The 26,988-nt window shown below is 45.6% G+C and overlaps 1 protein-coding gene across 4 annotated transcripts in view; it reads right to left on the bottom strand.

The window, feature by feature from the left end:
- The window catches only part of PPP4R4 (protein phosphatase 4 regulatory subunit 4), a 553,487-nt gene that overhangs the window by 307,643 nt on the left and 218,856 nt on the right, over window positions 1–26,988 (bottom strand). For all 4 annotated transcript variants that reach the window (XM_029597867.1, XM_029597868.1, XM_029597869.1 and 1 more), the window contains exon 3: window positions 1,894–1,996. In XM_029597867.1, the coding sequence (XP_029453727.1) occupies window positions 1,894–1,996 (103 nt within the window). The remainder of the gene's footprint in view (window positions 1–1,893; window positions 1,997–26,988) is intronic.

Genomic DNA, 26,988 nt, shown 5'->3' with positions numbered 1-26,988 from the left:
CAGCAGGGGACTTGTAAACGCACAATAGCGACCCCTAATGTACAGGGCCACCATCGCTTTAAAGGGTCATGTGGCCCAAATATGACTCCCCCCCCCCCATAAGTTTTCAAAAATGGCACTGAGCAGACTTAGGCTAGGGGACACCATGGGTCCTCCTACTGGTCACCAATTATTATTTTGAAGGTAAGAGGTGTTGGGGAGGGTCTGTGGGTTTCCAGGGTGGGGGCCACTAGCCCATCAGGTAATTTTTGGGAGGTTGGGAGTTGGGGGGGCCTTACCAACTTATACTTTATATGGAAAGGGGATCAAGAATGTGGGGGAAAACTAATGGACCTGGGAGGGGAGATCTGCTTGATTGGGGAGGAGTTTGGACAGGGGGGTGGATTGTTGCTGTGTGGTGGTTTATTTCTGATTTTAAACTTTTTTTTTGCAGGGCCACCTCACATGGTAGTTCCGGGGTCAGCAGTAAAACCTCCAGCGACTTTTTTAAACTTGTGAGAGGGAGTCATGTTGGGCCACATGGCCCTTTAATTCTACCTCGGGGGCATCAGGACCCCACGTTAGGGTCTTGGTGCTCCAATGCTAGAATAGCATTTCCAGCAAAGGTGTAGATAAAATAACGTGGCTGACACATTTCTAAGTCAGCCACGTTATTTTATTTACATAGGATTAAGTATGCAAGAACTGAGTTTCAGGCCAAAGATCGTGCGATATTGCTGCTGTTTAATGCACGTTACAGTCCTATCGCTGCTTCATAAATCTACCTATGTGTTTGAATATTCAGCCTAAGAGCAGTAATTCTTAATCCATTTGAAGCCTTGAAATAATAAAAAACAAAGCATGCTCATTATCAAAGCTTGAGCATAAATCTACAATTAAATTAGAGGTCTAAAGTTGAAATATTTATTATTCAGATTTTACATGAAATGGCACACAGGAAACTGTTATCGCATCCAGGTGCCTTAAAATTGTGTCCTGTGAAGGAATCTGTGTATTTTGATCTCTTGATCATTGTGTTCTCTGCATTTTGTCTCCACCCTGATACCCTGTGCCTCTGACCAGCGTGGGGTCTTCTCAGACTATATAAGTATGCGTTGCCAAAGGGTCATGATTGACATTTACTTCAAATAGACAGAGGGACAGAACATTTTGCTTCTTGTTATTTTTAACACTTATTTTCCTCTGTATGTAAGAAGCAGGGCAGCCTGGGAGCCCAAATTTGACAACTCTCTGCAGTATTCCATTTGTGCATATAAGTGGAGTGTGGAGATTTATGCAAATATTTTATACACTGTGCTGGAATCTGCAGTTTACAAAATACCACGTATTTCAATCCCAAAACGCTGCCGTATTGCCCCTTTTTTCCCTGTTAACATTTACCCGCGAAGCTATGGGAAACCTCGAGGTTTCTTTCAAAGAGTTATGGAGGGGTTTTGCATGTACACATGTAAGTAGCGTGTACCTTGGACAATTTTGAAAGTTAGGCTCTAACTGTAAATGTACATAGGGCCTGGCACTGTAGCTCAGGCCAGCGCACTCTGTGCGTGCATGGGGGGAGGGGTGGGGAGGCGCGTCCAGGTTTGCATCCTGTCTGATGGGACTTGTTGAGCCAGGATGTGCTGCAAAAGTGGCCTGCTCAAGCCCAGGAAGCAAGGGACGAAGACTGTCACTGCCGTGTAGACCACTATTGGCCAACCAGCAGCACTAAAGATGCCTCTGCTGCCTGCGGGCTGGTAAGGAGTTCCTGGCTGCCCAAACATGACAGCCAGGGTAGGGGCAAGGACGTCAGAATCTGCTGAGGTTGCTAGGAGATAAAAAAAAAAAAAATCAAAAGAAAATATGCATTGCATATAGAAAGTATGAATTCCAAAACTCTATCCTATATAAACTTACTCTGATTTTTGGCACAACCCTCCGAAGCGTTTCCACAGGATTTTGTCGTATCAGAACCGGGAGATTTGCAACCACACTTGTTCCCTGGATGTCTTGACCAGAGCTGTAAATAAAGACACATAAACACATTTTGAGTTCCATGCAAAGAAACCTCAAGCTCACAACTTACACAGGAAATAATAAAAGCATGAAACCTTGACACAGATTTACTTTACTATTAAGGGAATGTTTAGGTTAACAGAAATTTGAAAAATGAAGCTTACGAAATGTCACTCAAGGTCTGCGAGTCATTCTAAAGTTGTACTGCATGACATCCAGCGGAGATAACTGTAGTAGAGTAATATGGGGGCAAACATTTCAAGCTTCACACGCCCAATTTTACAATGCCAGTAAGAGTGCTTTGGAACTTGGCTTTTACAAGCAAGTCTTTCGAAATTGCTCTTATACATTAACTTCATTTGCCCAGAGCTGGCCCTTCTGAAACTAACATCAAGGAGGGCAACGTACTAACTCGCAGTACTTCCCATGGTTTAGCAGCCGTCTGGGGAACAGCTCCTGGGAGGAACCTGCTGATTGTCTCCTGCATGGTGAGGGGATGAATTTCTCTTCCATTGGACGCTTTAGCTCTGGGTAATAGCCCCCTTTTAATGAAGTCGAGAACCCACTGGTCTCTGGTCCACTCCTGAAAGTCCTTCCACTGGTGGGGGTGCTGAGTGGCCGGCGTACCGTCGCCGTCACTGGGGTTTTGGTTTCTAATACTCGTGTCTCTGGTACCACGTCTAGCTCCTTGCTGCCGATCTGCCCTCTTCACTGCTCTGGGGGCTCGACCATCTCTACTGATGGTTATCCTTGGACCACTGCCTCCCAAGACCCCTCCTTTCTGTGCTTTTCTGTTCCTGTCCTCCTTTGCGGCTTGGCCTCCCCTAAGACTTGCGCTAATTTTCTCAGATCATCTCCAAAGAGTAGCTTTCTTTTGAACAGAAGCTTGCTCACTTTTGCCTTTGAGGCCAAGTCCACTGCCCAGTCCTTTAACCAGAGCATCCTCCTGGCTATCACGCCTGTTGCTGCTTGCTTTGCTGCTATTCTTATTAAATCACACAATGCGACGGCTACACATACTGCCTAGTGATTCTGTCTGCGACTTCCGCACTACTGGGCTGGGCTCTCTCCATTTCCTCCTCGTGGGCCCTGCGGCACTACACAAAGCAATGCCCTTGCCGCATACCCCCCACAAAACTGCTGTCTGCAATACTGAACTAGCCAGCTCAAGTTTTCTTTTGAGGAGCATTTCTATTTTTCTATCCTCTCGACCGAGATGGTTGTCTTCCTTGAGATTGCCAAGACAGCCACACCCACTTTATACAGGGACCGAAACTTATCTTTCCCTGCCTGTTTCTCACGTACAACTTTTCCATACTTTTCCTGCTTCTTCATCTTGACTCTGGGGAGGGCCCATTCCACTGTTCTAATATCCTGGATTGCGGAATGGATTGGCTTCCTAATCCCTGTAAGGATAGGGTTGCCCATAGGCTTTGCCTCCTTAGGATGCTCCTCTGCTAGTCTTAAGACTTGTGAGACCTTGGCAACGAAGGCCCCCTCGCAACTCCGCCCTGAATAGTCTCACTGCTGATTTCTCCAAGTCAGCCCCTCGTGCCTCCCCCTTCTTGGGAGTCTTCCTGGGATGAGACTCTTACTGTCTCTGAGGCTCTTATATTTCCCTCAGAGTGCCCCCCCCCCCCATCTTCAATATTTAGCTTCCGCTTTTTTCTACAGAGGCTCTTGCCATGGCGGAACCTGCAGTGGGACCTCCCTATCTAGGCAGCCTTGCCCTTCATCTGGCAGTATGCTTTGTTCATTATCAGCACAAACTCTGTGGAGAATTCACTCTCATCCCCCCAGGGCAACTCCCTACTCCTGGCCCCTTCTCCATCTTCCGACCCAAAGGACTGACTGGGGAATTTATCAGAGGAGTTTTCCTATTCTAGAATCGCAGGGAATGCCAGACCCAATGTGCTGCGCTGTTCCAAAGGGCCTTCACCCCTCCCCCTCCCCTCCCCTCACCATGGATTCCTTCTTCGGGATGTCACAGTTGCAGCAAAAAGAGCCCATGATGCTCAGGATGCACCAAGCCCCACAGCTCAGGCACTTCCTACTTCGATCCATCCTGCTCTTGCCGCTTCGGGGAGTGGGCATTTGGGTCGGGTCTTGTGGTTCACTTCCCACCTATTTACCGCTGCTGCTTCTCTCTCCTTTTTGTTTTGTATGCAGCTCTGCGAATCTGAGGGGAAATACAAGGCCTCTGGTTTGATCACCCCTGGGGAAGGAAAAGCAACCCTAGAAGGGCTGTGGCGGGGCCCCCAACCTGGCCCTGATTATCCCTAGGGAAAATGACCTCAGAGATGCTATTGCCCTTCGCCACTTCCTCCGCTTCCTGCTAGACCAGCTCCACCTACCATGAGAACTACTGACTCTCACCAGCCTATATAGGAAAGAACAACAGAGGAGACGTCAAGAATCTGCCTCTGTCTGCTAGTATGAGGACAAAGCCCACTGTGAAGACTGGTCTGGTGGACAAAGAGGAAAGAAGCTTTCCCTTTTCTCCACATTCTAATCATAGGCACCATAAGTCATTTGCATGTGGCACATTTTTTAATAATTCTGTCTTGCCAAAATTTGAGGAGAATCGTCAAAAAGTGAGACTCTGAAAATTTATTTCCGACTGGTTGGAGTGTTTGTTCAAATCTTGCGTTTCATATCTTGTTCATATCCCATCCAGACATGGTCTTCCGGTTGGGTATTAGGATCATCCATCTTGCAGTATAAAAGGGAGAGGTAATTAATGCTCTCGTTTGCTCTGTTGTTTCAGTAAAGTCAGCACTTTAGTGAGCCGAGTGCTGGTGTGGTATTTCCCTGAAGCGGAAGGTTTTCCTTCAAAACATGGTTCAAGGACAAGACATGAGACAGAAGATTTGAATGAGCACGCCAACCAGTCTGAGATAAGCTTTCAGAGTCTCAGTTTTTGGCATTTCTCGAATTTTATTGCAAAAAATCATTATTTAAAAATGTGCTATATGCAAATGATGTGTGGTGCCGATGATTAGAATGTGGAAATAAGGGCACAGATTCTTTCTCATGCATTTCTCCTAATTATGATGGCACCATTATAATATAAATTTATTTTATTTATTTTATTTATTTAACAACATTTCTATACCGGTATTAGTGTGAACATCATATCGGTTTACATCAAACAAAAGATAGAAATTACATCGAACAGGGTAGGGGGGAAACTGGGACAGGGAGGGAAGATAACTAGGGGGGTGAGGCAGAGAGAGGTTAAAGTTAACAACTAATGCATAACAATGAGGTCAACAACAAATGCAAGGTAATTAAATAGTTAAATAGTAAACTGAGAGTGCCTTACAGATAGGTAGACAAGGCAAGGCAAGGTGATCATATCCGAGTCAAAGCAGAAGGGGGGCGGGGAGAGAGAGGCTAGAGTGGGTCCTATTCTGGGTATGCCTGTTTAAATAGCCAGGTCTTTAATTTTTTTTTGAAATTTTTGGGGCAGGGCTCAAGACTGAGGTTTGGAGGTAGTTTGTTCCAACAGGTGGGGCCTGCAATAGACAAGGCTCTGTCTCTTGTAGAGGAAAGGTGTGCTTTTTTGAGGGAGGGTATTTGGAGCATACCCAAACGATTGGTTCGAGTGGGGCGGCTAGGTTGAGCGAGAGTGAAAGGTTCACCTAGCCAGTTAGAGTTATGTGAATAGATGGATTTGTGAATGATGGTCAGTGTTTTGTGAAGGATACGGGAGGGAACGGGGAGCCAGTGTAGGTCTTTAAGGATGGGGGTGATGTGGTCTGATTTGTGTGCATGGGCGATGATTCTTGCTGCCGCGTTCTGCGGCAGCAAGAATCATTGCCCATGCACGCAAATCAGTATTAATCAAAATTAATACTATACTTCTATACACATCACAGCCAGTATTTGAATTAGTTCTTGTTTGGTCAATGTGATTGTCATTAACCTCTCCAATTATTGGACCTTTTTTGGCACTTTAATATAAGGCTCTATAAAATTAAAGCAAACATAAATGAAACAGAATGATCAGATTGCTGAAAATAGTAATTGTTTCTACAAGAAAGTGACACGGGCTCTGAAATAACAGAAACCATAAAGTTAATTAGTTTAATTTCTACATTATATAAGTATGTAGATAGTTCCTGCTCCTCCAGTTCTAGCTTTCCAGAACCTGCCAAATCTGAAGCAAAAAAGTGAGAAGCAATGTCAAACAAAAATAAAAAAGAAGAACTGACATGAAACCCTGCAAGATAGTAACATAGTAAATGACAGCAGATAAAGATCAAAGTGTGTAGGGTTCTTACTGCTGCTCCATGCAGGTTATCCCCATACTTTCTGTTTCGGGTTACAGCTGCCGCTCTGAGCAGGTTACCCCCATACAGAAATATTATTCCAAAAGTTACAGCAGGTTACCCTGTCTCTTCATTTCCATGCTGTAGCCATTAGGGATCCTCTGCATTTATCCCACACCTTTTTGTATTCTGATGCTGTTCTTGTCTTCACCATCTCTGCCGGAAGGGCATTCCAGGTATCTACCACCCTATCCATGAAAAAATATTTCCTAATGTCGTTTCTGAGTCTGCATCCTTGGAGTTTTATGTCATGACCTCTAGTTCTATAGCTTGCTTTCCATTGGAAAAGGTTTGATTCTTGAACATTATTAATACCCTTCAGGAATGTATCAAATCTCCCCATCCCTCCTCTCCTATAGGGCATACATATTTAGGTCCTCAAGTTTCATCTCATATATCTTTCGGTGCAGACCCTGCACCATTTTGGTTGCCTTTCTCTAGACCTCATCTTTCTTGAGATCCGGGCTCAAGAACAGAACAGAGTAATCCAGGTGAGGCCTCTTATCTATGCAGCCCAGCATTGCTCTGGTCTGAGTCACTGTCTTGTTACATTGCTTCACTACCTTCAAATCATCAGGTACTATCACCCCAAGATCTCTCTCCTACTCCGTACATATCAGCCTCTTAAATACTGCTTTTTATTTTTGACATGCACACTTTTACAGACCAGCAGACAAGTTCGGTGTGAGATCAAACTCATACACATGAAAAGCTATACTGCATACAGGTAAAATCATATATCATGCCACCTCTTTGCTCTTTGATTTATGCTTTTCCACTACATGTTGCAGATGTATGTGATTCAAGGAAGTTGTCTCAGGGGCGGATTTTAAAACGAGCGCGAATAGCCTACTTTTGTTTGCGCTCCAGGCGCAAACAAAAGTACGCTGGATTTTAGTAGATACGCGCGGAGCCGCGCATATCCGCTAAAATCCTGGATCGGCGCGCGCAAGGCTATCGATTTCGTATAGCCGGCGCGCGCCGAGCCGCGCAGCCTACCCCCGTTCCCTCCAAGGCCGCTCCGAAATCGGAGCGGCCTCGGAGGGAACTTTCCTTTGCCCTCCCCTCACCTTCCCCTCCCTTCCCCTACCTAACCCACCCGCCCGGGGTGGGTGGGTTAGGTAGGGGAAGGGAGGGGAAGGTGAGGGGAGGGCAGCGGGGGGATTTACGCCTCCCAGAGGGAGGCGTAAATCCCCGCGCGTCAGCGGGCCTCCTGCGCGCCGGGACGCGACCTGGGGGCGGGTCCGGAGGGCGCGGCCACGCCCCTGGGCCGCCCCGGGCCGTAGCCACGCCCCCGGAACGCTCCCGACACGCCCCGAAAACGCCGCGCGGTTCGGGCCCGCCCCCCGACACGCCCCCTCCGAAAACCCCGGGACTTACGCGAGTCCCGGGGCTCTGCGCGCGCCGGTAGGCCTATGTAAAATAGGCTTCCCGGCGCGCAGGGCCCTGTTCGCGTAAATCCGCCCGGTTTTGGGCGGATTTACGCGAGCAGGGCTCTGAAAATCCGCCCCTCACTGTATATGTTACCATTATATATGTATGTATATACAATTAATTATGATTTTAAATTATGTTCTTGTATGTCCTGTATTGTGAATTATATTTGTTATTTAGATTTTAGCCCCTGAGGCAGCCCCGTGTGCGGGCGAAACTCAGCCTGAGTCGGGCACAATATATAAAGAATACGTCTCCATTCAATTAAAGTTTTCAAACGGACAATTCCTTGGCGTCTAACCTATTTTGTTGCCCTCTCGAAAGTTTATCTGACAGCAGGCTTTGGTGGTGGTCCAGAGTCCCTGCATGTGGAGGCCGTTCGCGTGGGCCCCCATCCTTGGGTGGAAGCATCACTGATAAGAGTCACCTGAGGCAGAACGGGCTGAAAGGGAAGTTCTCGTTCCAGGTTAGAAAGGTCTTCCCACCAGGCCAGAGATATTCTTAGAGGGTCCGTTACAGTGACTGGAGCCTCTAGATCCTGAGGTGCCTGTTGCCACTAGGACCACAAGCCCCACTGGGGTCTCCTCATGCAGAGGCAGGCCAAAGGAAGTCACTTGGAAGCAGGCTGCCATATGGCCCAGTAGGCAGAGCAGAAGGCGAGCTGGCACCCTCTGGCTGTCATGGACGAGCATAGCCAGTGAGGTGAGGGCGATCGCCTGGTCCCTGGGCAGAAAAGCTTTCACTTGTGCCGTGTCCAGCCTGGGTCGATGAAGTCCAGCTGAGTGGACGGACAGAGGTGCAACTTGGGGAATTTTATAATAAACCCCACCATCTGTAGGGTCTGCACCATCAAGGCCAGAGCTTTCAAGGCTCCGGAGCGAGTCTCACTCCTGACCAGCCAGTCATTCAGGTATGGAAATACATGGACCAAGCGATGCCTGAGGTAGGCAGCCACCACCGCTAAGCATTTATTTGGTGAAGACACAGGAGGGCGATGCCAGCCCAAAGGGCAGCACTTTGTACTGGTAATGTGCACTCCCCACCACGAAACAGAGGTACTTCCGGTGGTTGGGGACAATCACAATGTGTGCAAACGCCTCCTTGAGATCGAGGGAGCAAAGCCAGTCTCCTCTTTGAAGGAGCAGGATCAGCGTGCCCAGAGAGAGCATCTTGAACTTTTCCCTTACAAGAAACTTGTTCAATGCCCTGAGGTCGAGAATGGGGCGCAAGCTGCCATTCTTTTTCGGAATGAGAAAGTACCTCGAATAGAACCCTTGGCCCCACTGATGGCAAAGGTCCGGTTCCACTGCGCCCACTGCAAGGAGGGCGGAGAGTTCCGTTTGAAGGATGACCAAATGGGCGGATGAATCCCACAATGGACATGGGGGAGAGGTCTCTGGGAGCTGGCTGAAGTGCAGACTGTACCGCTGGAGAACGATGCAGAGGACCCAGTGGTCCAATGTTATCTCTTCCCAGTGACAGGCGAAGCTGAGGAGCCTGCCTCCGACTGGGGGATCTGACAACAGGGGTACAGCCAGCTGACTTAACGCTCCCTTGCCGCCAGTCAAACGCCCATGGCTGCAGCTTGCTGGGGGGACGGTTGGGGTCTAGGGGCCCGCTGTTGGCGGGAACGACCCCTGGAACAGGTGTGAGGCGGACGAGTCCGAGCGGCCGGAGGATAATATTTCCTCTGCTGATAAAAGGGTTTTTGAGAACCCTGCCTGGAGGATTTCTTGGCCGAGGACGGGCCTTCCGAGGCACTAGCGGACGGCTGCCGAAGGGTATCATGATGGTCCTTCAATTGCGCCACCACATCCCAGGCCTTATCCCAGAACAGGTTCTCACCTGTGCAGGGGAGGTTGGTAAACCTGTCCTGGACCTCCAGCCAGAGATCAGAGGCCCAGAGCCAAGCCATTCTCCTGGCGTTGATGCCCACTGCGGCTAAGTAGGCTGCCGTCTCAAAAACACAAGGTGTTTTTCCCGCCTCCAGACCCAGCGAGGCAATGACAGAAAGGACTTCCTGCTGTTGCTGGGAAAGACTCGCCATGAAATCTTGGACTCATTTCCAGAGATTGCGGTTGTACTGGGTCATATAAAGTTGGTAGGCAGCGATGAGGGCAAACAACATGGCGCCTTGGAAGATTTTCCTTCCCAGGGCATCCAGCTCCCTAAGCTTGCGTCCCAGAGGAGTGGAGGCATGGGTATGGGAGTGCCAGGCCTTTTTTAAAGTGGACTCCATGACCACCAACTGGTGGGAGAGCTGCCTCCTATCAAACCCCACGGCCTGTTGCACCAAGTAGGTGGCATTGGCCTTGTTAACAGGGAAGACAGAAATGGGGTGCTCCCACATGCGGAGGAGGAGTTCTTTGAAAATATCGTGGATCGGAACCGCCACGATTTCCTTTGGAGCGTCGATGAACTGGAGAACTTCCAGCATCTTATGACGCATATCCTCCTCCATACAGAGCTGAAAGGGAATGGCCTCAGCCATCACCCTGACAAAACCCGCAAAGGACAAGTCCTCAGGTGGTGACCAGCATCGCTCCTCCGGAAGGGGTCCTCAGAATAGTCCGAGGATGAGTCTGTGGAGTCGTCACCCCAGGGGTCATAGGGCCCTTCCTCCTCACTGGGACCAGCAGGTCGTGGGTGAGGTCCATGAGGGGCAGCAGCCCTGGGCTCCAAAGGCTTCGGAAGCCTTGAGGGCACCAGCAGCATCGAAAGTTCCCCCAGCATGGAGGGAATCAGAGGCCGCAGCAAGCTGGAGGGATCTGGCAAAGGCTTGGGGAATCGTGGGCAAAGGAACATGGTACCGGCCGTATCTTCCTCTTTGGAGGACCCAAGAATTGGGATCACACCAGTGGAGGGTATTGGTGGCTGATGGGGCATCGAAGGCCCCTCGAGCACCGGCTGCATCGGTAGGGCACCCAGAAGGACACCCAGACAGTCCAGCAATGGTGCTAGCATCGATGGCGGAGGCTCGGGCACTGGTATGGGGGCCAGTGGCACTGGAGGTTCAACGCTTTGCAGCGCTTTGAGTACTGCCGACTGTACCCTGCGGTCCATCTCCTCCTGAAAGTCTATGGTGGCTAGGACTGATGGAGGGGGACGAGGCATCTATGGCTCTTCCTCGGGTCTCCGAGGTGCCCTGCACCGTCAGTGGGGAACGCCTCAGGCTACTGGGAGCACCAGAGGATGGGGCCTCCAATGGCTGGTGCCGCTTTGATGGCGGCTCGGCAGCCACCAATACCGCTCCAGAACCGAAACCAGAATCGTGCACCTACAATGACTGGTGTCAATGCTTGCAGGATCATTTCCGGTGCTTGGTCCGGTCTTTCCCTGGTGCCAAGGTAGCCAATGATCCCGATGCCAGGGAGAGCGGGGGAGATCATTGAGGATCGATCCCCCTCTCCCCCTCCCCCTCCCCCTCCCCGCGATCTTTCGGCGTCTAAGGGACCGATGCAGGCGTAGAGGACTTCAAGGTCCCAAAAAGTTTCTCCATTTTATCGTGGCGCGCCCGACGCCCTTTGGATGTCATCTGGTCGTACAGACGGCACCCCCAGACATCGTGCAAGGCCCCCAGGCAGAGGATGCAAACCTCATGCAGATGGACATGGTCCACGGGCATTGGGCGCACCGAAGAAAAAACGATGCCTTGAAAAACACCTGGCGTGTGGTCAATGACCGACGGACACTGTGAGGCGAGGAGTCAGGTATCAACGGCAAAGTTAGAAAACATGGCAGAAAAAGTCCTACCGTACCAAGGCGGCACTGACCACGAAGGGGGACCTGTCAAGGAATTGACAAAAAGCTTGAGAATATCGAGGAAAAAGTAGAAAAAAGAAGAGCTTCACGGACCGCAAGGCAACTGCAACGCAGAAAAGAAGAGACTGAAGGGGGACCTCGCATGGATGCACAGATAGTAGCAGGCTGGGCATGCTCAGTCTGCTGGTCGAAGCTTCTAGAAACTTTGACAAACGTTTTCCATGCCTGGCTCCATCAGATGATATCACCCATATGTAAGGACTACCATCTTATTTGTCCTAGGAGAATGAAATTTTCTCTTAGCAAACAGATGGGATCTAAGACAATGCAGTTATCTGTTTGTATTATTCCTAGGGGTAAATCTAAATGCCTTACAATAACATGATTTTGAGACAAACGGTTGTGAATTTATTGGATTGTATATAAAGTAAAACAAATGATAATTTCCTCTAGCACTGTCTGTCAAGGACAGAGGGAGGAGGGGTCAGCCCACAGGCTAGAGTTTACACTTATTTATTTATTTTATTTGATAATACTTATATCCCGCTTATTGTGAAATAATCATATTAAGTAGATTACATCTTCATAAAATACAAGTAGTTAAAACAAATAACATTAAAATAAAATAAAAAATAAAAACAAAAATAAATACAAAATCTTCATATCTTGCCAACCACCAAGTAACAATGCACTTTCTACAAGTTAAAGGCCTGCTTAAACAAATGAGCCTTTAAGTGTTTCCTAAAAGAGCAAATATCATCAATTGCTCATAGACTCACTGGCAAAGAGTTCCAGAGTTTAGGCCCCATCACAGAGAAAGTTCTCGCTCGCATCATGTTCAATCTTATTTCCCTTGCTGTTGGAATTACCAGTAGCTTCTTGTTACTAGAATGCAAAGAACGGACAGGAGTGTAATACGTCAGTAAATGTGCTAAATAGGATGGACCATCAGATTTCAACACTTTAAAATCTAAGACCAAAATCTTAAAATCAATACGATATTTTACTGGTAATCACTGCAATTCTTGAAGACGGGGAGACATATGATCCCACTGCTGGCACCCCTATAATAAGGCATGTGGTGGAATTCTGTAAAACCTGAAGCGCCCTAAGGGAAGCTACTGGCAATCCAACAAATAAAGAATGGCAGTAGTCGATAATTGATAATACAAATGCTTGCATCACTATTAGAACATCTTGCCTATCAAGAAAAAACTTAAGATGCCCAATAACCTAAGTTTATAATAACCTGATTTTAAAATCTTTGTAAATGGTTCTTAAAAGAAAGTTTAACATCTAATACGCACCCCAGATTCCACACGGAATCTTTAAAAGGGATTGTATCCCCTAAAATAACAAGACTGTAAATTATTTTTAACTAAGTCATCAGGGTCCCAAGAGAAGCAAATAGCTTCTGTCTTATTTATGTTCAAAAGCAGATGATTTTCCAACATCCACTTATTGGTCACTTGAACACTCATAGTGAGGCAATCAAGTGAGATATTCAAATTTCCTCTCAACATAAAATATAGCTGTAAATCATCTGCACACGTATGAAATTTAAGAGATCCTTACAGACCTGTGCACAAAGAGCCCAATATTGTAACACAGCGCTTAGGGCTGAAGTTTTGTTAAGTCCACTTTGAAATTTTGCAGGTACAAGCAAACCCTTGCGTAGCATATATGCACATATTTACACCTGCACTGGAGCACGTGGAAATGTCCAGGCACTTTTGATTTTAGAAAGAGTGTGTGTAAATGGTTCCCTGTCCTAACTCTGCCCTCGGGAGCACTCCTTTCAAGTGCATGTGAAATTACTTCTGTGCATATTTCTGCAATTACAGCTTCCCTCTTTCCCCTGGGTAATTTTCAAAAGGTCTACATATGCATGCATATGCTTTTGAAAATTCACTCTTACAACAACATAATTTTTTTTTTTAAACGGAGACGTTGGAGAGAACCTCGTTCTCTGAGATTTATAAGTCTCTTAGGAAACTGGAATTGGAGAGTGTACATAATAATTTATTTATTTATTTATTTTATTTATTTAACATTTTTTATATACCGAAGTTCTGGTAACAATGTTACCAATCACTTTGGTTTACATAGAACTTAGGGATGACTTAACACAAATGTCTTACAGAGAACAGGGAAAATTTGGAACTTGGACAACATTGAATGGGAGCCCTCTCCCATCTATCAATTTAATTGATAGATGGGAGAGGGCTCTAGAATTGAATCTTACAGGGCCACAACCTTCAAAAGGTTCGGTGAGAATATCAAAGTTAGTCACTAATGTCTCTCTGAGACAAACACAGTACAAGTTAACAAAGAGTACAGACAGATCTGTGTGAGGTACATTGAGACATCTTTTTAAATCTTACTTGAAAATACAGGAGTACTGGGGAAGATGTTTGTGATCAATAGTAAGACAGGTAGTCAAGCTCATTGTAGAAGGGCTTCTTTTGACGACTTCGTCTTTAAGAGGGTTAAAAGGGAAAATCTGAGATTGTTAGGACAGCATATTTGAAAGGTAAAAAGGGAATTTTATTGGTCGGGAGGAAATCAAATCTACCTTCCTTTTGGCAATGGAGAAATGCACTGAACTTGGCAGATTTGATATTATGTAACTTGTTCAGGGCTGGAAAGGCAGGGCAAGTAATCAACTTAATTAAATAAATAAGAGTCACTTGAATGAAAAAGAAAAAAATCTTTCTAGCAGCATGGGAGGACTATATCCAGGCACCCTCCTCCACAGCAGGAGCGAGGTGATCAACTATCCTTAAAGAGTGATCAATAAGGACAGAAAAACGCGAGAGTCCAAACAGACACACAACAGCCCCAGTCCAGTAAATTAGAAAGATTATTGAGTTATGAGATTGGTAATTCAGTAAACTAAAGTGGCGGGGGACAGGGAAGTTGGGAGGAGGAGAAAGGAGGGAAGAGAATCAATTAAATCTGGAATATAGTCAGATACAGTTTCTTTAGTGGTGCTGGATGTGCATAAGGAGCACATGCACATCACACATTTACTGTTGCCATCCTTTATTAATAAAGGGCCTGATTTTCCAAAGCTTTTAAGCACATTAATGGGCTTTTCGAAACTTGCCCTGGGTGCTGCATGCAGAAGCGATGCCGTGCGCATTTTTCCATGTACTTGAAAGCAGCATTCCCCAGGGCAGGGAAACCACTGGCACTCACACCTTTGATTTTCGGAGGTACACAGCTAAATGCATTCATACACATTTGCACCTGCTCCCAAGCAGCCGTAAATGGGTGCAAGTATGCTGAGCAGGATTCGGCATACACCTGCTAATCTTCAAAGCAAACATATGCATGCAATCCCCTTGGGGGGTAGAATAAGTTGTCACAATCCATGTATTTGTTGGTGGAGCTATTATCTTTTAGAAGGACTTTGAAAACATTTTATTTAACCCAGGTTAGGGGAAGTTTTCTGGTGATGCTATCCTTGCTAAAAAAAAACAAAACAAAAAACAAAACACTACTATTATATATTGCATTAATGATACTGTTTTTAATATTTTATTGTATGTTTTGTTTGTTGCTTATCTGCTGTAATGTTTAGGTTTCTACTGTAACCCACCCTGAGCAGTTTCATAAGGATAGGATAAATCACTTGACCAGCACCTCAACTTCAAGCCACACATCAAATCTCTACTTAAAGCGGGTTTCTACAAACTCCAAATCCTCAAAAAACTGAAGCCACTACTCCACACACAAGACTTCCGTCTAGTCCTGCAGTCCACCATTTTTTCCAAAGTGGACTACTGCAACGCCCTGCTGCTAGGCCTCCCATACTCCACCATCAAACCTCTGCAAACATTACAGAACTCCATGGCAAGAATTCTAACCAACACACGCAAAAGAGAACATATTACACCCACACTTATAGATCTCCATTGGCTACCCATCCCGTTCCGCACCCAGTATAAAACCCTCACCATTCTTCACAACATTCTCTACAAAAGCAACTCCCCCTGGCTTAAAGAAATGCCCCACTTTCACTGTTCCCATCGCCCCACAAGATCCACCCTTGCAGGTACCCTACACACCCCACCCCTCAAAACAGCGCACCTCTCCTCCACCAGGGAAAGAGCATTCACCATCGCAGGCCCTGCCCTCTGGAACTCTCTCCCCACCCACCTTCGACTTGAGCCCTCCCTGCCCAAATTCAAAAAAGGCATCAAAACCTGGCTCTTCAGACAGGATTACCCTGAAACCAACCCCCCATAGGCACCTCCCCCCCAACGCTTCGACCCACCCTCGCATTACCGACACCCTCCCTTTGACACCCCTCAAACTTGCTACACGAATATTCTTGCCATAAGTTAATTGTAACCTATACCCTGCTGTAAATAAGTTGTATGTTTACAATTTTAAGTTAACTGTTTCCTAAGTTATAAGTTAATTGTAACCCTCTATCCTCTTAGCTGCTACCCCTTCCTCCTCTGCCTATCCACCCCATCCCGCCCCTCTTTCTCACCTGTTTCCATCACCCGCTCCCTGTTTTAATGTAACTTTTTCCTCCTTTCTCAAGTTTTACTGTAAACCGGCGTGATGTGCCCTACGAACACCGGTATATTAAAAGCTGTTAAATAAATAAAATAAATAAATAAAAAATATTCAAATAAATAATCTGCTTTGAAGTGCTGAAAAAAAATGCAAAAAGCAGAATATAAAAATCTAAATTTAAAAAAAATCTAAAATAAAGTTTCCACGCCCCCAGCTTGAAAACAAACCCAGAGCTGAGATGCGTTGGCCAGTTCTCCTCCTCTGTGGTGAGGTTACAGGACAGGAGTTACAAACACATGTACTATTTTATGAAGAATTTAAGAATCTTAAGAAATGAGGCCCTTTTTCCTTTTCAGTCAGAGACAATGGCAAAGAAGGGCTAACTGCCAAATTAAAATCTGAATAATTTGGCAATACAACACCTCCACAACCTGCAATTTTCCAGCAATGGCATCGTTTTTCTTGTATTATCTAGTGATATATAGGTGAAGAATCAATTTAGAGTTTCTCACCGCCATAGGCAATGTCTCATAGGCCATAGTTTATCCAGCTTGACACTATCCAGACCAAGCCAAATGCCATCATACCTATAAGGGAGCCCGGACCGACGTGCCGCAAATGCGCAGTAGAGAGCAGCTCTACCGCGCATGCGCGCACATCGGCCAGAGCGCAGCATGTCAGAAAAAAAAAATGGCGCTGGCTCCTTAGGAGCGGCGGCGAGCAGGAGCGGGAGGAGCAGTAGCTCCGGCGACACGCGCGAGGGAGGGACACGCCCCTGTCTGCCGGCTGTGGATGAGCTGTGAGGGGAGGGAGGTGAGAGAGAGGGAGGTGGAGGGAGGGAGGAGAGAGTGGGGTGGGGAGGTGAGAGGGAGGAGGGAAGTGGTGAGAGGGAGGTGGGGAGAGAGTGAGAGGGAGGGGGGGGGAGGGAGAGAGAGAGAGGGAGGGAGGAGAGAGAGAGAGGGAGGTGGGGGAGAGAGTGAGGTGGGGGGAGGAGAGAGAGAGGGAGGTGGGAGGAGAGAGAGAGGGAGGTGGGGGGAGGAGAGAGGGAGGTGGGGGGAGGAGAGAGGGAGGTGAGATGGGGAGAGAGGGAGGTGGGGGGAGGTGAGAGGGAGGAGAGAGAGAGGGAGGTGGGGGGAGGAGAGAGAGAGAGGGAGGAGAGAGTGAAGGGGAGGGGAGGGAGACTAGAGGGGGGAGATGAGGGGGAGGGAGTGAAAAGGAAATGGACCAAAAAAAAATTTTAAATGTAGCCCTTTGTTACGGGCTTAACGGCTAGTTCTGGATATAAAATATGCTGCACTCACTGGGCCCAATATTCAGCTAGCAGCTAGCCAGATAAGTTGGACTTATCCGGCTATCTAGCAGCTGCTGAATATCTGCTTAAGTTCAGCGGCCACTAGATAGCCGGATAAGTCACTTATCTGGCTACCGCTTAGGTGGAAAGATTTGTGAGTGGGCAGTGTGATCAGGTGGCGCTACTAAGCCGGATAACTTATGCAGCTAAGTAGCAAGAGTGATCATTTATTTATTTATTTATTTATTTATTTATTTATTTAAAATGATTTATTAATAGCCTAACTGATAACAATCTTTCTTTATTGAGCCCCCTTTTGCTGTAATCTTCCTGCTTCACTATTTTGCACTGAGCACTTTACAGCCTCTGGACATAGTGGGATCAAGGCTATGCCACTGAATATCTGCGCATATATTGCAACATTGCCAGATAAGTTGTCCATTTGATAGACCTGCTCGATAGTAAGTCTAAACTTAGATGGATATAAATTATCCGACTAAGTTGCAATATCTACGCAGATATTCAGTGGCATAGCCTTGCCACTGAATATCCTTGTAACTTAGCCAACTGTTATCCGGCTAAGGGGGTCATTTATCAAAATGTGTTAGGGTGTTATCGCTGGCATTAGGGCCTTACACCTGCGATAATGCCATAACACATGTGATAAACACTGCATTGCGAAATGCCTATGCAAATTTGACATTTTTATTCAAGTGGGAGGAGTTTGGGCGGAGTAAATGGAAATGAGGGCTGGTTAACGTTGCATGCAATAACGTAACACACACTATTGCGAGATTTAACACCAGAAATATCTACACCTTTTTTCTGGTCGTTATGCGTATGATAGCTGTGCACTGTGGCCGAAACAGGATTTATCACAAATCCCGTTTCGAGAGGGGAGAGGGAGAGGGAGGGGGAGGGGGAGGAGGAGGAGGAGAGGGGGAGAGGGAGGAGGAGAAGGAGAGGGGGAGGGGGAGGGGGAGAGGGGAGAGGAGGAGAGAGAGAGGGAGAGGGGAGGGGAGGGGAAAGGAGGAGTGAGAGGGAAATTGCAGTCAGCTAGATAGTGCATCAAGCTAGGTAGAGAGAACATGATACAAATCTACTCTTCTTTCACATTTCATCCCTCCAAATCACATTAAATCTTCACTGATGGTATCTGCGCTGTTCATACATATGACTGTGCATGTAAAATTGTTCCCCTAGAACCCACCTCACCCCAAGTTACTAGTGCCCCTCTTATGGTGGTATAAATAGTTAACGTTTTTGTGAGCCTCTACAAAGACTCTCTCTCTCTCACACACAAAATGATGAATCTAGGCCTAAGTTACTTAGCCAGCCAGGATTGATCCCACTATGTCCAGAGGCTGCAAAGTGCTCAGTGCTATTTATAGTCCTAACTGCAAAACAGCAAAGCAGGTGGATTACAGCACAAGGGGACTCCATAAAGAAGCAGCAACCGCTGCTGCCACCACTATTACTTCTTATCATTTCTACAGCTACTCGTGAAAAACTGCATCTCACTACGATGGTCATTTTCAAAGCCATTTCCTCAGGCAAAACAGTGTTTTACCCGCAGAAATGTGTCTTTATTTATCTGAGATCTTAGAAAGATGACCTCGACTTGCTGTGGCAGGCTTTCAGCTTTCTACTTGGCTAAGCATGAAATAAGTACCAATAAGGATTTGGGGGCTGATTTGAAGTCAGCCTGTATAGGCATTGTTCCACTTTGAAAATGAGCCCAGGAATGCTCCCCACACAAGCTCTGTGGGCAGGTTCTTCCTGGTAAGCACGTAGCTCCTAACATGTCTTGTGACTGCAGGTAAAAGTGCGCACATAAAGACCCTACGCGCAGAATTTCAGCTGTATGTAGGCTGGCTGATTTTCCAAATGTTCAGCAGTCATCGCAAGGCTGTATCGAGAGGATAGTTTTACAACCGCGCACACTTGGGGAAAGCATGCGCAGATGCTATCCCAAATTTTCAAAGCAAGTTATTTCTCCTAAGTTCGCTTTGAATATTCCTGGGTAAGCAACCCAGTGTGTGCACGGAATAGCACCTCCTCTTCGGACAGCATAACTTGTGTGGCTTCATTTACACGCGTATTTTAAAAAAGCAAGCAGGATGCTCCTCGGAATACCCCTGCCTGGCTCACGTAGTTCACACAAAACCGGGTTACGCACACACTTTTACACACCACAGAGTCCCAGATGTTTTTCTAATAGACATTTACACACATAAAACATGGTTTTATGCGTGTAAATAGTTGTGAAAATTCAGCCCCATCGGTACACCGAATAAATGCATTTATTTTATTTATTGTCTGCTTTTTCGGGCACTTCAAAGCGGAATACGTTCAGGTATTGTACGTCCGAGAAGTACATTAGGGTACAGCAATAAAGAAAGCACATGGCTACAGTTTTAGTATGCTGGGATGATTGCTTATGTGTGCCCAGCAGGCTCTTAACGGAGCAATTTTGGGATCAGTGAGCATGACTTGAAAACTAGGGCAGCTTAGGTCTGTGGCTAAAAAGTTGCCTTAAAGAGCCGCGTTTTCTGAAACCGAGCAGACTGGGGGCTAATCTGCTGCTGGGCGGCAAAGGGTTGGCACTGAGCCAGGGAACGTTCTCTGTCCAGTGGCAGGCGAGGCGTAGCTCCTTAGGTCAAGGCGCTCTTGGGCGCACCTTGGGCTTGTGATTAGGTGCATGGGGAGCGGGAAGGCACACGTGGAACAAGTCGGCAGCGGAGGTAGTACGGTGAAACAGAATCTCCAGCACCAGATTTCTAAAGAAGGCATTGGTTTAAAACGAATTCTGAAGAATATGGTTCTAAATGATTTGAGTTAGGAGAAGAGGAAAATGTCTGCCAAGCTCTAGGTCTCTTTTCTCTTCCTTAGCGTTTGTGCTCAAGCACATTACAAGCAGGAAAGGCAGATTCAGAGTATGCCAGTTAGTTTTTCAGCTCTCAGTTCATTCAGCTGTAACTATGCTTCTTCAAGAACGGAATCCCTTTACAAAAAAATATCACAGTAGCTCTGCCTCCTTACTGAAAATGTCAGTTATTCCGCAAGCAGGATAAACTGCTGGTTTAATACGCTCCAAAACATTGTGTTGTAAGGCTGTGTCCCTGTACTTACACTGTATTCTACCTAATTTACATTTTAAGAGCTAGTTCACAAATGACTAAGCATTCTTGTTTTCAGTTTTTATCTTTCCTGGGAATTTATCTGTGTTTATTACTGCAAGAAAAAAAAAAATATTTATCTGGAAAAATGACAAGTTATTTTTTCTACTGATTTGTCCAGTTTTTGTTCTTGTTATAATAAACACTGAGAAATTCCCATAAAATTTAAAATAAAAACTGAAAAGCAAGTTTGCTTACTGTAAATGGGGTTCTCCATAGACAGCAGGATGAATTAGTCATGACACGTGGGTGACATCATCCAAAGGGGCCAAACAGACCCATTTCCCTACTTCAGAAAAGTTTTACTTACAAGCATGCACAAGAGTTCCTGAGCACCTGCTGCCTTCTGAGCCCCTCAGTCGACTGTAGAGCTTAGCAGGGGTGCTAAACGCCTTGTACTATTCAATCCAACTCCTTCAGTAATTTATAGTCAATTTTGCCAAGTTGAACCTGGACCCTACCCAGAGAATCAAGTTCATCGAGAGCATGGATAAACTCGCTACAGAAGATGGCGTCACTCAATGGAAAGCGCAATCTGCCTATGAGCACTGGTCCACAACCTGCTACAGCCAGACCAGGTCCTTGCCCAAACATTTCTAGTAGTCCTTGTGCATATGGCAGCAGCGGTACGTGTAGTCCCCATGACATGCCTGAATATGAGAGCTCTCCACTGGGTCCTTTGTTCTCAGTGGGATCAACTGCGCCAGTCTTTATCATAATGGTAACTCTGGAGGTGAAAACTTCACTCCATTGGTGGCTGAAGTCTGTCAAAAACTTGGCCCTGGTTGGGCTGAGGTTGTTGCAGCATCTTAGGCGGACATTTCTCATGTAGGCATCCGCGGACTTGTAGCTGATGTTGAGGGACGACAGATGTGTTGCGATATCTCTGAAACTGGCAGAAGGGGCGTCTCTGGAAGAAGGATCACTTAAAGGCAAAATAAGTAGACATCTAGAGGACAAGGGCTACTCGGCTCCTGCTGACACGGACTAAGTAGCCACATACTGTTCCTCAATTTGGGCAACAGTTTCTCTTTGTCCCCAAAAAGATTATCCCCATAGCATGGGACACTGGCCAATTTGTCATGAACATCTTCCCACAGACTACTAGCCCTCAATTATGTTATCCAGCATGCCCCAATGGCTGCAGTAGATCTTGCTGCTGTGTCAAAGAACTTATACACTGAATGGATGAGATCTGCTTGCAGCTTTCCGCATTCAGCAGTGCCTGCCATCAGTGGGGGGGAAGGGGCACTGAATACAGACAACAAACAACATGGGCCCTGACGTTTACGGTCTGGGGTACTGATACGCAGTCATAAGGGAAAAAGCACAGGATGGCTTCTACGGCCAAGTCCCAAAGCAAAGAATGTCAAGCAGCATTGTCTGAATTATCAAGAAGGCTCCTCACCCAGTAAAAAAAATGTTGCTAGCAGTAAATTTATGGGTTTGACAGTTGCTTGGTTTTGATGACTGTAAATATTAATACCCTTGTCATAAGGGATAACTGCACAGAGCTGCAGTTTCTACCCTTGAGAGAAACATACAAAGAGCGGCAGATACTACCATAAGAAGCTTGTTGGGCAGACTGGATGGGCCAGTTGGTCCTTTTCTGCCATCATTACTATGTCACTATGATAACCCTCCTGCTTACTATCTACGAAGTCCACAAGAGACTTCAGCTTGATAATACAGTGATATAAGTATTGCACTATGTACAGTTGGTGGGTCATAATGTGGCTGTTTAGCATCAAATTCTGGAAGACTTTGTTTCCAAAGTTGTCCAGCAACCTGGGATCCTTACTAGGTGACGTGTTAGAAAATATCCAAGCTTTCTCAGCATTCTTCAAAGCTGACTACACCACCATGGCTGGTGAGGCAGTTGGGACACCAAAACCAGGAGCCTGCTGCATTCTGAAATTGCGATCCAACTTCTTGGCTAAGAGAGGGCAGGAGGCCAGATTATACCACATTCTCATTTGCAGGTCCCTCAAAATTTGGTAAACTGGGATCACTGCTGGTTCTAAAGGAGTTTCAAAAATGTAAAGCAGGCCAAAGTCTTCCTTAAATGGGTCTTTGTCCCTCTGGATGGTGACGCTGATCAACTTACCCTGTTAGATCTTCTAGCAGTGTGGAATGCTCCTGCAAATCAGAAGGGATCCTCGTAGATCCCTCCTCCAAAACAAACAGTGGAGGGATGCTAACCCACGACCCCACAGATTGTGGCCCCACAGATTGTGATAAATTGCAGGAGGCCCTTGTGAGACTGGAAAATTGGGCATCCAAATGGCAGATGAAATTAAATGTGGATAAGTGCAAGGTGATGCATATAGGAAAAAATAACCCATGCTATAGTTACACAATGTTAGGTTCCATATTAGGAACTACCTCCCAGGAAAGAGATCTAGGCGTCACAGTGGATAATACTTTGAAATCCTTGGCTCAGTGTGCTGCGGCAGTTGAAAAAGCAAACAGAATGTTAGGAATTATTAGGAAGGGAATGGTTAATAAAACGGAAAATGTCATAATGCTTCCTTATCGCTCCATGGTGAGACCGCACCTTGAATACTGTGTACATTTCTGGTCTCAAAAAAGATATATTTGCAATAGAGAAGGTACAGAGAAGGACAACCAAAATGATAAAGGGGATGGAACAGCTCCCCTATGAGGAAAGACTAACGAGGTTAGGACTTTTCAGCTTGGAGAAGAGACGGCTGAGGGGGGATATGATAGAGGTGTTTAAAATCATGAGAGGTCTAGAACGGGTAGATGTGAATCGGCTATTTACTCTTTCGGATAGTAGAAAGACTAGGGGGCACTCCATGAAGTTAGCATGTAGCTCATTTAAAACTAATCGGAGAAAATTATTTTTCACTCAACGCACAATTAAACTCTGGGATGTGTTGCCAGGGAATGTGGTTAGTTAGTGTAATTGGGTTTAAAAAAGGTTTGGATAAGTTCTTGGAGGAGAAGTCCACTACCTGCTATTAATCAAGTTGTCTTGGAAAATAACCACTGCTATTACTCACATCACTGGCATGGGATATACTTAGTTTTTGGGTACTTGCTGGGTACTTGTAGCTTGGATTGGCCACTGTTGGAAACAGGATGTTAGGCTAGATGGACCCTTGGTATGACCCAGAATAGCATGTTCTTATGTTAGATTCCAGGCAGAGACCTCCTCTTGGGTAACCTGTGTTAGGAGATGCATAAAGACCAAGAGCACGATGGATCAGATGGCATCTGGGGTTTCCAGAAGCAGTCAAGACTGGGTGCTCTGAATAGATAGCACTGACAGTGCCCTGGAGGGCCTGGGATCTGGCAAAAGAAATTGAGTCAGTGATAAAGGTGTCAAAAAGGAAGAGGGCACTTGAGAAGAATCCCCCTCAGAGCCAATCAGAACTAACTTCAACGTTGACATCGATGGCATTGATCACTCCATAGACCTCTGTGCCGATAACTCTGTGTGCATCAATGGTGCTGAGAACTTGTTTGTCCATGGCACTGGAGACCAGTGCATCGAAGGCAATGGGGTCCAATACACTGATGGCACAGAGGTCCAATGCATCGACAGCTCCAAGGATCAGTGTAATGCTGATACCGACTATGACTGGTGCTTCTTCTTCAGTGATGACAAGCCTCAAAAAGGAGATGAGGCTTGGGAGTGCACCCTGGAGTATGCCAGCTCTTGCATCCAGCATTTCCACACCTTGATCAACCCCAGGGCTACGGCGGATCCAGAGTCCGGTGCTGTAAGCAGGGAGCCCTGCTTGAGAAACCTTTGCTTAACTAATAATAATAATAACTAATAATAATAATAATAATAATAATAATAATAACTAATAATAATGTTCAATAGTTGATTATTGTTATTGTTCTATGTTCTATGTAAAAAACCCCAGTCTAACCTCCCAGACCAGGGCAACCTTTTCGTTACTTGTAAACCGGACTGATTTGTATTGCATACAGGAATTCCGGTATATAAAAATTAAAAATAAATAAATAAATAAATAACTCAGCATGGAGGGAGTCCAAGAGGTCTTGCTCTGAGAGAAGGAACAACTCCTTCTCTTTCGCAGGTCCCACTCATTGGAACTCCATGCCCCTGGAACTACAAACTGAAACTTCCACCCCCAAATTAAAAAAAAAACCTGAAAACCTGGCTATTTTTGCAAGCATTTCTCGCAAATTCCTCCCGCTGATAACTGTAAATACTCAGAACTGTAATTACCATGATATTGATATGCTCTTCCTCTTGTCCATTTCTACCCTTACTATCTGCTTTTGCCTCTATTATTTATACAGTTAATCAATCCTTTTTCTTTCTGCCACTACTCTTCAAAATGTAAATACCGCCTCCTTATATAATCAATTTTATACCAGGTTCCTTATTTAAGCTTTTGCTACCAGTTGTTGTTCCATGTTCCTTGTAAAAGTTTGCTGTTCCATGTTCCTTGTAAAAGCCTCACCTTGTTACCTGGTGTCGCTCTCTTAGTTCTGTGTAAACCGATACGATGTGCAAACGGATATCGGTATATAAAAACCTCCAAATAAATAAATAAATAAATAATACTGATTGACCTGTGGCGCTTTTCCATCTTCAGTGCCCTGTTCCGCAATCATAGCAGTTGGCAGAGTTGTAGTCAAGTCCCAGACACTTGTGGCAGATATTGTGGTCATCTGTGATGGATGTCTTATGGTGATAGACACAGTCCTTGAAGCCACTGGGTGCAACCTTCCTGGAAGTGTACAACTCTATTCTCTGGTTTGTTTTTTTTCTGGGGTGGATGACAGAACTAAAGAGTGCTATTGATGGGCTGCCAAGGTAGTGAGGAAGAAAGTAAAAACTAATAGATTGCAAAAGCAGAGAGAGAAAGAACTCTAAGAGAGAGATGGTGCATTTCCATGTAGAAGATCAGATAAAAAAAAGATTGAGGGGCTCACAAGGCAATGCAAGCACAGGAACTCTCACACATGCTCAGTGGTAAAACTTTACTGAGCTAGAGAGATGGGTCTGTTCAGAGCTGTTGGATGACATCACCCACATGTCATGGATAATTCAGCCCTTGTTGTTAAAAGAGAAACAAAGGTCTCTACAGATAACATATTTCAGAATATACCATTGTCAGACAACAAAAAATCTGCAAAAGTCTATAATTTTCCTTTAAGTTAACTGTATGTGCTTTGAATTAATTTTACTCTTATGAGATTTTAAGTACCATTTTTTTCTAACAAATTAATAATCATCCTTCTGGAGTGCTCTCACTTGAGGATTTTAAAACTTAGACTTGCTCAGATTTGTTTCACAGACCCAATAGCTGTAAAATCCAAAGGAGGAATTACCTTGGCGATGAGGAAGATGCTACCTGCTCAAAAAGGGTATGCAAACTTTTCCAAAATTTGCAAACTAGTCCGACGAACCCACAAGAAAGTTCAGAGTTTGTCAAAATAGTTCATTGAACATTTTCCCCCAAAAAATCCAAAACGGATTCCTCGAATCTGTGAGTCTGCATCAAAGTTCAAGCAGATTTGCCCAATTCATGGGGTTCGTAGTGGTCAGGTTCAATGAAATTTCCTGTAAATCAGCAAATCCGCAGCAAATCTGTCAGATATTCACATATTTGCTGAGAAGAATTTTGACAAACTTCCATGGAGAATCTGAGAAAAATCCAAAACTTAAGCTGAACTTGCACTGGTTCTAAGTTCAACGCTCGGATTATTTCAGGCAGCTCTACCTATGAAGCACAAATATACCAAGTTCTATCTGTCAATTTTTATTGGAGCTGTGAGCTTTCGCAGTCTGAAAGGCTATCAAAAATATTTTATTGATATTCATTTAAATCTGTCAAACTACTAAATATTTCTGTAGTTCAAATGCTTCAAAAGTCACATTAATAGGCAAAGAAAATTACCTGTATGTTAAAAGATCATTTCTAACCACCTGCTGGGGTAGAGCTGTAGTTACGGATGCTATATAGTAGGAAATAGTGTTAATGTTCAACTGCTCCTCATATCCAACCACCAAACGCCCAAGCCTTCACTTTCAAGCGACCCGGCATACAGTTCCATCTCCTCACAGCCCTTCGTACGAGATCTTGGAGTCCTGACTGACCAGCAATTAAACGTGAAAAGACACATCAATACTGTTCTAAAGGAAGGCTTCTATAAGCTCAATGTCATGAAAAAACTCAAACTACTACTCCATACCCATGATTTCCGTACTGTCATACAGGTGACCCTCTCTTCTAAAATGGACTACTGTAACTCCCTATTTCTAGGCCTCCCCTATTCCACCATAAAACCGCTTCAAATGCTGCAGAATGCTGTCGCTAGAACCCTCACAAATACCCGTAAATCTGACCACATAACCCCAATCCTTAAAGATCTCCATTGGCTACCCATCCCCTCACGCATCCTCTACAAAACCCTTACCATTATACACAAATCCATCTATAACCACAACTCC

Source organism: Rhinatrema bivittatum, chromosome 4, assembly GCF_901001135.1.
Source record: "Rhinatrema bivittatum chromosome 4, aRhiBiv1.1, whole genome shotgun sequence".
NCBI lineage: Eukaryota > Metazoa > Chordata > Amphibia > Gymnophiona > Rhinatrematidae > Rhinatrema > Rhinatrema bivittatum.
This window is presented reverse-complemented; position numbering and strand designations above follow the sequence as displayed.